General features: G+C 43.0%; 1 protein-coding gene across 1 annotated transcript; it reads left to right on the forward strand.

Moving 5' to 3' along the window:
- Nucleotides 1-1,654: 1,654 nt before the first annotated feature.
- LOC125415926 (uncharacterized) lies at nt 1,655-12,801 on the forward strand. Its single transcript, XM_087897002.1, is given in 6 exon segments — nt 1,655-1,765; nt 3,327-3,524; nt 8,066-8,192; nt 9,006-9,101; nt 10,802-11,921; nt 11,923-12,801. Coding segments are annotated over 5 exon segments (1,380 nt in total). The 5' UTR covers nt 1,655-1,765; nt 3,327-3,521; the 3' UTR covers nt 11,957-12,801.
- The last annotated feature ends 1,393 nt before the right edge of the window (nt 12,802-14,194 follow it).

The following is a 14,194-nucleotide window of genomic DNA, read 5'->3' on the forward strand; positions in this document are numbered from 1 at the left end:
AGGTAAGGCATAGGATTCTGTGACCTAAAAGCCCATCCCCAGTGACATAGGCTTCTGAGAAGGCCACACCCTTTAATCTTTCCCAAACAATTCGTACCAATTGGAATCCAAACATTTAATTGTATGAACCTATAGATGCCAATATCGTTCTAAGCCACACTGACTTTAAAGTAATAGACAATGTAAAATCTCCAGGAACTGTATGAGAGATTAACTCGATTATTGGGAATCCTGGCACTTTGTATGGAGCCCGCATTAACTTGCTCTGAGCCAAGAGCACATCCATGGACGTCTCTGTCTTGCGGAAGTGGAATTTCATTTGAAAGGTGGAGGCCCATTGTAGCGGCTTCGTGCTCAAAACTATACTTCTAGGAAAGTTTCTCCAGGCTCGGCCCCCAAAAGAAAGAAAATGTGCTATGGGGCTGGCACTGTCCCAAGACAGAAGTGGAACACGACAGCATTGCCCACCTCGTCCTAGATTTGTAAACACTAAGGTTGGATGTGTAGGTCAACACGGCCCTGGGCCACTCCACCATATCACTGGTCAGATGTTCAGTGCCCCTCCTAACAGTCCCTGTGGGGTCACACTTCATGGAACATGCTGGTGACAGCTAATGGAATTGGAACTGCAGCATATAGCCATGGCAGAAATACAGAAAATTCTAGACTGGGGCTGTCCGTATTTCAGTCCCGCGTCTGTGATCCAGGACCAGGGTCCCTTCACTTGGGAGGTGAGCACAAGCTCCTAGCACACCGGGCGGTGAATATTGATCTGAGTTTGTGAACAACTGTGGAGACAAAGGGAAAATTCTAGTAGCGCTCCCACAACAACGGAATTGCTTACATAGATTATTAGTTGAAATTTTCAAGGGACAGAAGGACAGGTGGCGAATTCCTGAGATGGATTATGGGAGATCTTTGCAAGTAATTGTCAGAGAGTCAGACATTTAACTCTGTTCAGTGGTCATACCGGCTGTCTCCCTCACCAGTCCTCTACACTGCAGAGATACCAATGTTCACACAAAACTGTTGTGCAGCTGTGGAGTCAGATCCACGTACGGCTCACACGGAGTGTCAGTACAGAGGAACGAGGATTATTTATTTGTTTATTTGTAGGGCTGCATATTAAGTCAAAGCCTACATTATACTCAACTGCTTCAACCCGTGTTTGTTTCGTTTTGTTTTGCGTTGCGATTTCCTTTTTACTTAGATACAAGGTCTCTTGCTGTTTTTCAGTCTAGCCTTCTTCCCAGGTCCAGGAGCAGCTAGGAGCACGGTCAGACATACCACGACTGGTTTCAAAATCATCTTTAAAAGATTACTTCTCAGTCTCACAATAGTGTATTCTTTGTTATTTTAAAGTAAAACTGCGTCAACGTGATATTTAAACGCTCTAGTAAGATTAAAATCACAATATATGAACCAGAAAACTTACAAGGCGAATTTCTGTCAAAGACTCGACTCATATTCATAATCTCGTGTTGAGGATCTGGAAATGAACACCAGCGTCACTGCATATAGCTGTCCTGCTCACTGCATTTCTTCCTCCCACCCTCTGCTTCAGGCAGGCAAACACAAGTCCAAGACAGTAGAACTCTCCCAGCCTGGGTTCCGGGGATTCTTTCGCACAGACTTCTGGGAAATGTAGTTTTCAGCACTGTAACACCTTAGGGAGCAGTCCAGGAAACCCCTTTCCGGCTTTAGGTCTCTACAAGTGCGTCTTCCCCAAAGTTGGGCGACAATCCGGTCCTATTGTGGTTTCCAGGTGCGTCTCTGACGTGGAGGTTGGTCCAGGGTGCAGCGCTGCCTGAGGCACTGTGCCGGGTGCGGGGCCGTCTTGGAGGGAGCGGACCTGGGCTGGGTGGGAGGGCGGGAGAAGCTGCCTTGGAGGTGCTGGGCTCAACTGGCTGGGACGCCTGAGGTTGCAGGTCAGGGCTGGGGTGAGGACTATAGGGACTGTGCCCTGAGTGATGGTTTCCTTAGGACGCAGCGTGCAGCCCGAGTCCGCCTTGGGCTTCTGGGACAGGAGAGCTGCGCGGAGTAGATGACAGTGAAAGGTCCAGGGTTGCAAGCTAAGGATGGTCAGCTGACTGCCTGCTCCTGAGGGGGAGCTGGGAGCTCACTGAGCAGCTTTGGTGGGGAAGCATGCTTCACTTCTGACCCATTCTCACAGGGATGCTGTCAGAGTTCTCAGTATCTGCAGAACAAACGGATTTCTGGTCCTTCCTGCCCTCTTTAACTGGCCTAGGGTACTGGTCTTGAGGCCTTGATCGTGTTCTTTTTGTCTGCCAATTAAAGAATTAAAAGAGGAAAAATCTGAGGCAAAACAAAAGTCTCAGTTGAGAAATTCTGGAACACAGCAGACAGATCTGCCAGGATCAGCTGCTATAGAAAGCTGTGACTAGGGGCGAGAGAACACACATACAGCTCACACACAGAGGGACCCTGGGCAGGAAGAAGGAACTGGAGAAGCTGACTCCAGGTCTCACCTTGAGGATTGGGTTCCCTTAAAGCCTTGAAAGGTCCCCCATCCCTAATGTAGGGCGGACTAACTGAAAACGGCAGGATGTCTGCTTGGCCCACAGGGTTGTGTCAACGTCTTGATGTGGCCTTGAGCTTGTTGAGCTGGTCCAGAAGCAGGGTCCCTAGGAGCAGGTGAAAAGCTCTCATGGCCTTGTGTTACAGCGCCAGGCTTTTGTGTTAGGTCAGCAGGTGAGGAGAACTCCCAGACCTGTGTGTATTCCTGAGATTTTAGTAACCAGACCTGTGATAGAAAAGAAACGTCAGTCTCCTCTGAGGCACATTCCTGTCATCTCTGCATTTGTGAGGGGAGGCAGGGCCCTCTGGTTTTCCCCTGCTTCATAGCAAATTCAAGACCTGTGTAGGCTACCCGGTTCTGTGACAGAAAACACCTGAACATATTTCATGGATGTGATACTTTCTATGGTTCATTTCTTGTTTCTTACAGTGAACACCATGGCAAATCCATGTAATCCCCCACTTTGCTGACGTAAGAGCTATTTCTGCTTAACTTTCATTCACCCATTCCGGGTGTAATTTAAACATTTTTACTAACATACTTTTGTTAAAGACATTAAATTTTGATGTTCAGACAATCGTTTGCGTTTACTCTGTGAAGAAGAATTCTCTTTGCTTTGCTTGAAGATTCCTATATGAAGCGAATGCTCATTCTTTTCGCATATTAATCTGTGTTAGCTGCTCTCATGACCTGTTGTGACTTTCTTCTGGTTTTCTCTGGTTTCTTCCAGTTTGCTCCTTTCATATCTAATCTGAAACTCCATTATTTCTTCATTTCCGTTCTGCAGTTCTCGACTGAAGTGGCTACTGCGGTTACATTCCTGGGTCTTTGTCTGCAGCTGCAGCTGGGATGCCTCCCCCTGTCCTAACAGCAGAGGCTGCACTGTGAGCAGATGCTTCTTACAGTGAGCCAGAACCAAACCACTCCCTGCACTGTCCTTCACACGGGGCACTGCAGAGCCAACCAGTAAAGCAGACTGCTAATGGTGGGTCCTGCTCCTCCGCAGGTCCAGTCCAGTTCCCCTGGTTGGCAGCCCTGTGTCTTTCCTCCCAGGCTTCTTTCACTATGCTCTATGTCAGTGTGAGGGAAGGAGTTACTTGTGTTTACAGCTCATGCATGACCCGTGCTGTGTTAGACATGTCATCTCTGGAAAACTCTGGAGCGGAGGTGCTGGGTGATGACATTCAGTTCCTGCCAATTGATCTGAATGATTATGTCAGAGGCCATGGAGAGATCTTGCAAAAGATCTGAACAGGGTCAAATGCATGCAAGGAATAAACCTGATCAGCACAGTTTTTCATTACGTTGTCAACTCTGGTTCTAGGAGAGTCTGCCAGAGTCGTTATCAAATGCAGCAACATATTTTGAGTTGAAAGGTACATGTGGTTGCATGGCCACCTCAGTCAATATCTGCATTCTGTTGTTCTCTCCATTCTGTAGTCTCTATATGAAATTAAGTCTGGTCTATGAGAGTGCATGGCCCAAATCTGTATTGAATATACTCCATACAGTGTTGCTTTGAGAAGACTCAGAAACAATGTATGAACTATTAAAATCCACAAATATATCTAGACATCTAATGTAAAATGCAAAGTAATAATCTTTTGAAATTAAAATTATAATTATTGCAATTTGTGTTTCCAAAGCAGATATTACATTTGGCCTCCCATTTTTTTTAAATGGTTTATTCCACTTTCTGAGTCATGAAATCATAAGATGTGGTGGCTTAAAGCAAAAATAAATGGCTCTTTCATTCCTCACTTACGGTATAGAGCTGAGACAAAGACCAGGAGCTGATCCTTCATGATGTATGTAGTGTATATTTTAAGCCTTATGTCATGTAGTTAGTAGTTAGATTGTTTTGACTGGAGGTTCACTACTGTTAGAATCCTGAATGGGAATCCAGTCCTGTCTATGCATCTGGCTTTGACTTCCCACCGATCTTCTGCTAGTCTTCAGTCTTGTGTGACTCTCTGAAAAGATATTTCTGAGGGACACCGACAGGAGATGAAAGAGTTCTTAACATATCTACCCTGTCCATTCTGTTGTTCTAGGCTTGTATCTCAGAGGAACCCCCACTCATGTGGAGTATATCAACCTCCCTATTAGAGTGAGAATATGTAGCAATTTTAATGACTGACAGTTTGCCCAACGCAGGCGAGACAGTGGCATTTCTTCCCCATAGGAAGTTCATTTTACCAGGCTGAAATTCCCTGGAAATGGTTGCCATTAATTGTATTGGCTAAGATTCTTCTTAAATGCTATCGTGTTTCCAGACACACTCCCCTCCACTTGCAGCATCTCATAGATTGGCATCAGACAGCAGATATGCCTCTCCTGTGGAATGGTGGAGCCAGGCCTGGGCAACTTAGGGAGTGGTCCTCGCAGTTAATTCTCCCTTGAGGACCTGCTCTATTTCTCTCACAGAAGTACGTTTGCATCTACTCTCTGCTCTGGGCTCTTTCCCCTCCCCACGGTGACCCCTTGCTCTTGGTGACCGTATAGTTAGAAAGGCTGTCATCCGTGATTTCCTCCCCTTTCTTTGCAAAGGCAGGAATGTGCTCTGGTAGGAATGTGACACAAGACACAGAGGATTGGAGCTGAGCCTGACCGAAGGTCTCCTGCCTAAGGATGAGTTTTAGTCCTGCTTAGCTGTTATGCCCCTGAACCACACCCATGAGCAGCATGGCATTAAATCCCTAAAGGTGCCCCAGTGTCTCCCACATCTCGGCATCAGCAGCCGTTGTCTCTGATGACTTCTTGTTCCTAAGTTACAGAGGAGAATGTACTGGAGCCACTAAAGCGGCACAGTTGCTAACTGCATTCCAGATGCTTTTCCTTAGACCTACACTGAAGTGTAGCTGTCACTGCTGATAAAGACACTGCTCACCGCAGCACAGAGAGCGTTACGGAAAACTAAAACGTGCAAATCCAGAGAACTGTTGTCTTGTGATGCCCTGACCCAGAAGATGCACCACACCACAATTCCTGTGCAGAAGGCTTAGGGAATATCTCAGGGGAAGGGTCATATTGATTATGAGAGTCAGGAGCTCCGGAAGTCTGTCGTGAGGTTGTGCTTTTTAAAAAGGGAAGGGAAGCTGTGCCCATGATACCCCAACAATATGACTGCTTGAACAGGCTCTGAACAGTGACATTGGCACATGATCCTATGCAGGGCACAATCTGCTGGCTAACAGAGAAGTATAGGCTCATAAGAACTACTAAGAGAGGGAGAATTAGTCTTCCCCAGTGTGAGCCCACTCACTCTTCATTCATTAACAAGTGATCAGTCCTCAAAACATGCACATAGGTAACACTAAACAGAATTGGTCATTCATATTGATGTAGTTTTATGTATGCATGTGTATGTATGTGTGTGTGCTCTGTGTGTAACAATAATAATTAGAGAACAATACTTCATACATTCAAGACAGACTGTTGGGGGACATGAGAGAAGTTGCAGTGAGGAGGCAGAAGGGAAAATGATGTACTTGTAGTTTAATTCAATAATTTTCAGGGAAAATAAAGTCTTGTCAATTGTGACAATGTTGGTGACACTAGAAATTATTTTCAGGCAGACAAACCTAAATAATATATGATCTCATCGATATAATAACTATTAAAAACTGGATTTCACAGAAGTTGGAAACTTATTAGTTGTTCATCAATAAACCAAGGCTTGGGGACTTTCTAAGAAAATGGATGCTGTGGAACAGTGAGATAGGAGAAGCCCCAAGTGCTGTTGCCCTGACTACGGGTGTGTGTGAGCGTTATGTGGTGTACTTTTCAGGAGCGTTGAAGATTGCGTTTGAGGAGGTGACTGAGAAAAACAATCCAAATCCTACCTATGAATTTATTAGACAAGGACACATCAATGCACATATTGCTGATAATTTTAGTGCATTAGTAAAAAGGTAAAATAAAGGATGACTATTTTTATAGGTCATTCTGGGACTTTACTCAATAAGATACTAACAACATAAATTCTTAATTTAGAAAATTCAACATGTGAAAATAGCAGCAGTTGTATTCCTCAGCTATGCACACTGATGCTCAGGTATCATATGTGCAAACACTTCCTTTAGGAATATCACTTCCTTTAGGAATATCTGTACCTGTCAGAGAAAAGGTAGAAAGGAAAAATGATGAGAAGATCCAGTGGTGTGTATTCTATTTTAAATTCTCAGTTGTTGGTCCTTCTCTTGCAGTTTAGAAAACAAAGTTCAATAGCTTAGATGGTATTTAGTCCGTGAGTTCTTCCCCGTGCTGCTCCTTCTCATGTCCCGTGTCGCTGTCGTCTGCATCATTACTGAACTCTGTAGAAATCCTGAGCCCACAGCACAGCCAGAGCTGCTGCATCAGACTCTGTATTTTCATACACTTCACTGTCATGGTTGTGCGCATGAACTGTTGAGAAATCCCTTCTCCCTCACCGTGACTTTCTCCAATATATAATGAATACATGTGTGGTGTATAATAGCACAGGGCATGTGCATGTGCTGTGGATGCACTCATTTTATATTTCATCTGTCTTAAAATGGATTGTGTCCAGCCGAGCTTATAGGATCCTTTTCCTTGTCTTTCCTTTTGACGGGTCAGTGTGAGATCATGTGACCACTTCAGACATGCCTGAGGAATATTACTACCTATGTAAGAAACACTTCTAGCTCTCTTTCATCCTGAAACAAATCTGCAGACACGTGATATCTGTGTTAGGGTTTCTTTTGTTGTCATAAAGACCATGATGAAAGACATCTTGGGTAAGAAAGGGTTTTGCTGTGGGATAATCCTTTTGTACACTGTAAAGATTTGTCACTTGAATTGGTATAATAAAATATTGATTGGCTAGTAGTCAGGCAGAAAGTATAGGTAGGGTGACCAAAACAAGGATGATGGAAAGGGGAAGGGCAAAGGCTGAGGAGTCGCCAGTAGATGCAGAGGGAGCAGGAGATGAATGTGCCATGCTTCTAAAGGTACCTCTATGTGGCAAAAGGTAAATATGGAATATGGGTTAAATTAAAATGTGAGTGCTAGTTACTAATAAGCCTGAGCTGTCTGCTGATCACTTATAATTCATATTCAGTCTCTGAGTTGGTTCTTTAGACTGGGCGGTTGGGACAGGAAACGTCCATATTCAAGGTTTATTTTAGACTCCAGCTTCAGGTCACAGTCCATCACTGAGGGAAGTCAAGGCAGGAAGCTGAGGCAAGTACTGGAGCAGAGACCACAGAGCACTGCTTACTGACTTGCCCTGCCTGCTCCCCTGTACCATGAAGGACTGCCTGCTCAGGGTGGGCACCACCCATAGTGGTCTGTGCTGTCCCATCAATCACTAGTTAGGAAAATGCCCCAAAACCTGACTACAGGGCAGTCTTAAGGAGGCATTTTCTCTAGTGTTTCTCTCTGCTCGAATGGCCCATGTCAAGTTGACAGAAGTATCCATCCCAATGACTCTTGATGTTTATGTTATAATTAATGATTTTAATTAATTTAAAGTGTGATATCATTTATTGGTCTGTGTTTCAGGAAATGCTCTCCTTCTGGGATGTGGCTATTGATTTCTCTCCAGAAGAGTGGGAATGCCTGGATCCTGCTCAGTGGAATCTGTACAGGGATGTGATGTTGGAGAATTACAGCCACCTTGAATTCCTGGGTGAGGATCTCATCTGTAGTGACTTCTTATTTCACTTCACATTGTATGGTATCTCATGGGAGCATTTCTACAGTGATTTTCATATCCTTCGTTTTCAGAAAAATTAGGGAGGTTGCTCCATAGCTAAAAGCATTCCACGGTAGAGGCATTTCATTTGTATTTTAATAAATAAAACTTACCTGAAGACTAGAAAAGCAAAGCAGCCAGCCACTGGCTCTTACCTTGACCTCAGTCTGAAAATGGTGATCCTGCCTCCAGGAAACCTCAGAATGAGACCAAGAGCTGTCTCCCTGTTTTATCATCCTCTCTCATTCTGGGATTAAGGGCATGTACTGCTACTTCCTGGTTTCTATGGCAATCTAGTGTGGCTACTGGGATTAAAGGTGTGTGTCATTGCTGCCTCGTCTGTAAGGCTGGCCAGTGTGGCTGTCTTACTTTTCTGATCTTCAGGCAAGCTTTATTTATTAAAATAAAAATGAAATGCCACTACATCCCACTGTTTGAACTGTCAGTGTTGAATGTGTATTTCATCTAGCAGTCACTCTGGTGGGATTGTTAGAAATTCAGTGGTGTGAAGCATGGAGCACACTTCTTAATGGAAGTGTTTCACAACTCAGATTTGATGGTTTTCCCTTTCAATGAGACTCAGAATCTGGACATTGTACATTCCTTCGTGTGCTGTAGTGGTCCTGGGAGGAAACATGTAAGGAGCTGACAGTCTGCAGTCATTTCTTTCACCATCTCTGTGCTGGAAGGGCCATGTCAGTTTCCAGTAGAAGGACACTTAATCTTATTCCTCTTTCCTGCAAACAGGTCTTGCCGGTTCTAAGCCATTCCTGGTGACATTTCTGGAACAAAGACAAGGGCCTTGGGATGTAAAGATACAAGCAGCAGCTTCTGTGCATCCAGGTGGGTAGGGAAGAGGGGGTCAGGGGCAGCATTGAGGTCTAAATATTTCAACAAAAAGGCAGGCTTTCGCATGTGCATTGAAACCTATGTTGTTGTGAAGATAATTCTTTTGGTCTCTCCTTGATTTTGTTGTCAAAGGACATCTCTCAGACGTTTATGATGTTTTAAGACTCTTAAGCTTTGTAACTCCCCAGTGATGAGCTGTGTATTTCCAGAGACTTTCATGGTTTTTTTTGTTGTTGTTGTTGTTGTTGGTGGTGGTGGTGGTGGTGTTGAGTCTACACCGTAACGTAAGAAATGCCTGAACATCTGTATGCTGTTCTACAGTCTGAGATGTGGAGGAGCCGTTGTAATACAGTAGGTTCTCACAGAAGTTTCTTTTGTATTGTTTACACTCATTGTAATGAGTGGTGTCTCGTCAGAGTTCTTTGTGAGTGAGGAGAGTTTTCTAAAGTTTTTCCTGTTACATTGTCAACAGTAAGGATTTAAAATGCATGCCATATGGATATGTATTCAAAGATGAAAACTGTCAACTAGAAGAATGGCTTTAATAGCTCATCAATAAGCTTTCAGAATTTTGTGGGTTTGCAGTTTTGTTTTTTTTTTTACTTTGTAATCTGCTACTCTGTTTTATTATTTAGAAGTGTGCATTGCGTGTAATTATTTGTTTTATGTACCGTGTGTATTTTGGTAGGAGGATGAAGCACATTGGTCAAACACATCAGGACAGTGTAAGATAAAAATATCTAGTGCTCTGGTTGTGAACGTTCTTCTCACAGGGAAACAAGGATTTCCCTTTTTATGCCTTGTTCATTGTCCTCTCCACTCAGTGCTACGTGGTTATTTAGTCTTATAAATGAATGGATCTTTAAAAGAGGTAATTTTGTTACCAGGCCTGGTGCCCCACTCCATTAATCCCAGCACGTGGGAGGCAGAGCCAGGTGGATCTCTGAGTTCAAGGCTAGCCTCATCTACATAGCAATTTCCATGATAGCCAGGGCTACACAGAGAAACCCTGTCTCAAAAAACCAAAACCAAAGAAACAAAGAAATAGATAATTTTATTACCTGTTCATTGACAAAATCCTCAACAAATTTCTGTTATTCACCAGTGAACTTGAAGTTTTCTGTTGATATCTTTCAGGTATTTATTTTCTAGACATCAATAATAAAACATAAAATGTTGTCATAAATCTTTAGGCTATATTATTTAATCTTGTTGTGGACAGTCTACGAGTATGCAATATATCCTTTGTATCTTCCAAAATAAAACTCTATACTTACAATAAAAAACAATTGCATGTTTTGATGTTGATCCAGTCTCACACAATCACAGTTAGCTTTCTCTTTTCCAGGCCTGGCTACTTTATAATTTCATGGATGTTTAGCCATTTAACATCTATATTGTTTAATGGGCTTATTTCTTAGTAAAATCCCCTTACAACGTATGTAGCTATTTAACTTTGAATAATCTGGCAGATGTCTATGGCCTATTTGCTTGTTCTCTTCCTTCAGTAGAAGTATAGACTGTCCCACCTACTCTGTTTTGTGAATTATGCTCAGTGTTGGTGTTAAAATATACTATAGTTTCTCATTGATGCTTCAATATGTAAATGTAGATATCTCTAATTTAAATATAAGTCATGTAAGTATGAAGAATATTTCCTAGCTTTTGTTCATATCTCAACTCTTGCTCAACAGGAATAATACCCAATGACTGTAACAATTACAGCAGGGACATTGATTGTAAATCACTCCTTATTCAACGCCAGAGAATTCATACAGGGGAGAAACCCTACAAGTGTGAAGAATGTGGTAAGGCCCTTAGTTCTCATAAAACCCTTTCCATGCACCAGAGACTTCATACTGGAGAGAAACCCTACACGTGTAAAGAATGTCACAAGGCCTTCAATACTCGCTCATCACTTTTTATACACCAGAAAAATCATACTGATGAAAAAACCTACAAGTGTGAAGAATGTGGCAAATCCTTTTACTATCCTTCAATGCTGAAACAGCATCAGAGAATTCATTCTGGAGAGAAACCCTACAAGTGTGAAGAATGTGGCAAATCCTTTTGCTATCCCTCATTCCTTAAGCAACATCAAAGAACTCATTGTGGAGAAAATCCCTACAAGAATGAAGAATGTGGCAGAAGATTTTCCAGTTCTGCACATTTTCAGGAATATCAAACAATTCACACTGGAGAGGAACTCTACAAGTGTGAAGAATGTCACAAAGTCTTTCGTTATCACTCAGCTCTCAGGATACATAAGACAGTTCACACTGGAGAGAAACCCTACAAGTGTAAAGAGTGTGGCAAAGGTTTTTCCTCACCTTCATGCCTTAGACGACATCAAACTATTCACTCTGAAGACAATCCCTACAAGTGTGAAGTGTGTGGCAGATGTTTTTGCTCATCTTCTTCCCTTAGACGACATCAAACATTCCATTCTGAAGATAATCCCTATAAGTGTGTAGAATGTGGCAAAAGGTTTTCCTGTTCTGCAAGCCTTCAGGAACATCAAACAATTCACACTGGAGAGAAACCCTACCAGTGTGAAGAATGTCACAAAGCCTTTCGTTATCACTCAGCTCTCAGGAGACACAAGAGAGTTCATACTAGAGAGAAATCCTACCAGTGTGAAGAGTGTGGCAAATGTTTCTCCTCATCTTCATGCCTTGGACGACATCAAGCAATTCACACTGCAGACAATCCCTACCAGTGTGTACAGTGTGGCAAGGCCTTTGTTAATCTTTATAGCCTTACTCGACACATGATAGTTCATACGGGAGAGAAATCCTACAAATGTCTTAAAAAATTTACTTCTTCAGACCTTAAGACACATCAAGTGACTTACTCTGAATAAAATTCTGTGAGTGTGTGGGGTGTGGTAAAATCTTTGCTAATCATTCAGATCTTACCCAACTCTAATTAACCCACAGTGGAGAATATTAAGTTACTCATTTTGAATGTCGACAGGAACATCTAATTCCCAGGAGCACAAATGCCAAGAATGCCGTCACACACCAGCACAGAGTTCCCTTTGCTGCGATCTCCACACCAGTTTGTTCAAGCAGTGTGTTCGAAACTTGCCTTGATGAATTTCTTTCTTCTGTATCTATAAATTTCCATGAAACTGTTGCCATGTCATAACTTTGTCTGTCAGGTGCCCTAAATCTGAGATCTGGGCTGTAGCAGAGTTACTGTTATGTTTCCCGGGGAGTGGGGGTCACACAAGCTCCTGTAATAACTCCCCGGGGTGTGTAAGAATCTCCATAGACCCATATTTCTCACTAAGTTGGATTCTGGTGAGATGGTCTACATTGGTGCCGATCTGGGCTGAATGGGCATTTCCGTTTGCCTTCCTAGGAAATGCTAACAGAACACATTATCGATCATATTTGATTCTAGGGTAAAGAATTCCTTATTTTCTTTAAGTTCCGAACCCCATTTCTCATGTGACTCCAACTGTCACATCATAGAAACTTCGACCCATACTGAAATAAGGACCTGAGTCAATTGCACTCACTCAGCAGGAAGGATGCATTTGATCACTGGCTATGGGATCACTTAAGACACACTGTAGACACAGATCTTACTTTACTGTTGATACAGACCCGAAAAGTCATCTCAATCTTGAGTTTACTAAGTTACTGTGAACTGTTAAGGGCAATTAAAACCTTGAAGATGATGGGAAGTCACCTTCTGAATGAATGTCTGTAATGTGCCCAGAATTGGGTTTCTAGTCATGCTAAGTCCAGATGAAATTTATTTACACATATGAGATTGGAAGGAGAGGCTAATTTATGTCTCTCATTGTATAGCCTCCTGCATATGCTATTGTATATTCCAAAGCATGCACCTCGAAACAAGCTTAAACTTAATTTGTTTAATATGACATACAATTAAAAACCAAGTATAATTATACTTTAAAAACTCCTGGTGTGGGCAATAGAGTGCTAATGCTAAAGGTGCTCATTTTACAGTACTCTTAGATGACAGCACCCCAGGCTCAAGCAGCACCATTCCCGTGTATAGGCCGCAGTCCCTGCCAGAGCAATTTACATGTTCACCCCGTGACATCATCATGCTGTGAGACTGTCTGCTGCTTCTGTCTCTCCTGCGACATCTGCGTGAGTCACCAGGCTCCGCAGGGTGTTAAGCTTGGTCAAATGATGGGTTGCCTCAAGATAAATAATTCTACGGGTGCAGTATCTGCCTTTCATAAAAATCAAAGATTTGAAAGTCACTGAAAGAAGTGGTACATGAAGTAACATAGGCTTTGTCAGGCTATCCTGGTTATACCGCGTCTCCTCTGGAGCCTCTGCAGGGAAATCAACTTGTGATGTTGTCCATACACAGAAGACATTTGTTTTCTAGCGCAAAGGTAGAAACATAAACCAGAGTGGTCAGGCTTGTTGCGGCAGAAAGCCTGGCAGATCCCAGTCATAGGGCAAAGGAATCTCAAGGACAGAGGGGATATCCTCTGCAGTCAGAGGAAGCAGACTTGGAGACCTATTAGAAACAGCTGGCATTAGGGAGCAGTAAAACCTCTCTAGCTGAAGAGCCACACCGCTAAGGAGTCCTGCAGCACAGAAAAAGCGGTCCCACACCCCATAGGCCCTGTGAGCTGGGCCTGGCATCCGTGACTGCTCAGTCTGCTGGATGATTAGGGTTTCAGAAGGATAACCAGAGACTTAATAAAGGTTCATCAAAGCCCTGCGACCTCATGCCAAGAAGTATCTGGGATAACTAAGTGTATACTGGCATCAGTTAGAGTCTAAGGGACATAGAGAATGGATTTCTTTTCCTAGGAAGAGAGGAAAGAGGAACTCTCTGAGGCTGCCAGGGGAGAAGTTATTGTGTATAGGAAGATACTTGGTCGCCAAATTTCAATAAGATTATTTGATACTTCTAATATCTTTGTATTTTATAAATCATTTCTGTGTCCTGATTTTGAGACGCTGAGGTAAGCTCGAGGCAGATGCCCTGACTTTCAAAATTCTCTCACGTGAGTATTTCAGTGTTAGAGAAGGAACGGAAAGTGAACATACAACAGACCAAACCTGCAGACAGAATTCCAACAGTGG

This window comes from Myodes glareolus, chromosome 15 (genome assembly GCF_982192425.1).
Source record: "Myodes glareolus chromosome 15, mMyoGla1.1, whole genome shotgun sequence".
NCBI classification, from domain to species: Eukaryota; Metazoa; Chordata; class Mammalia; order Rodentia; family Cricetidae; genus Myodes; species Myodes glareolus.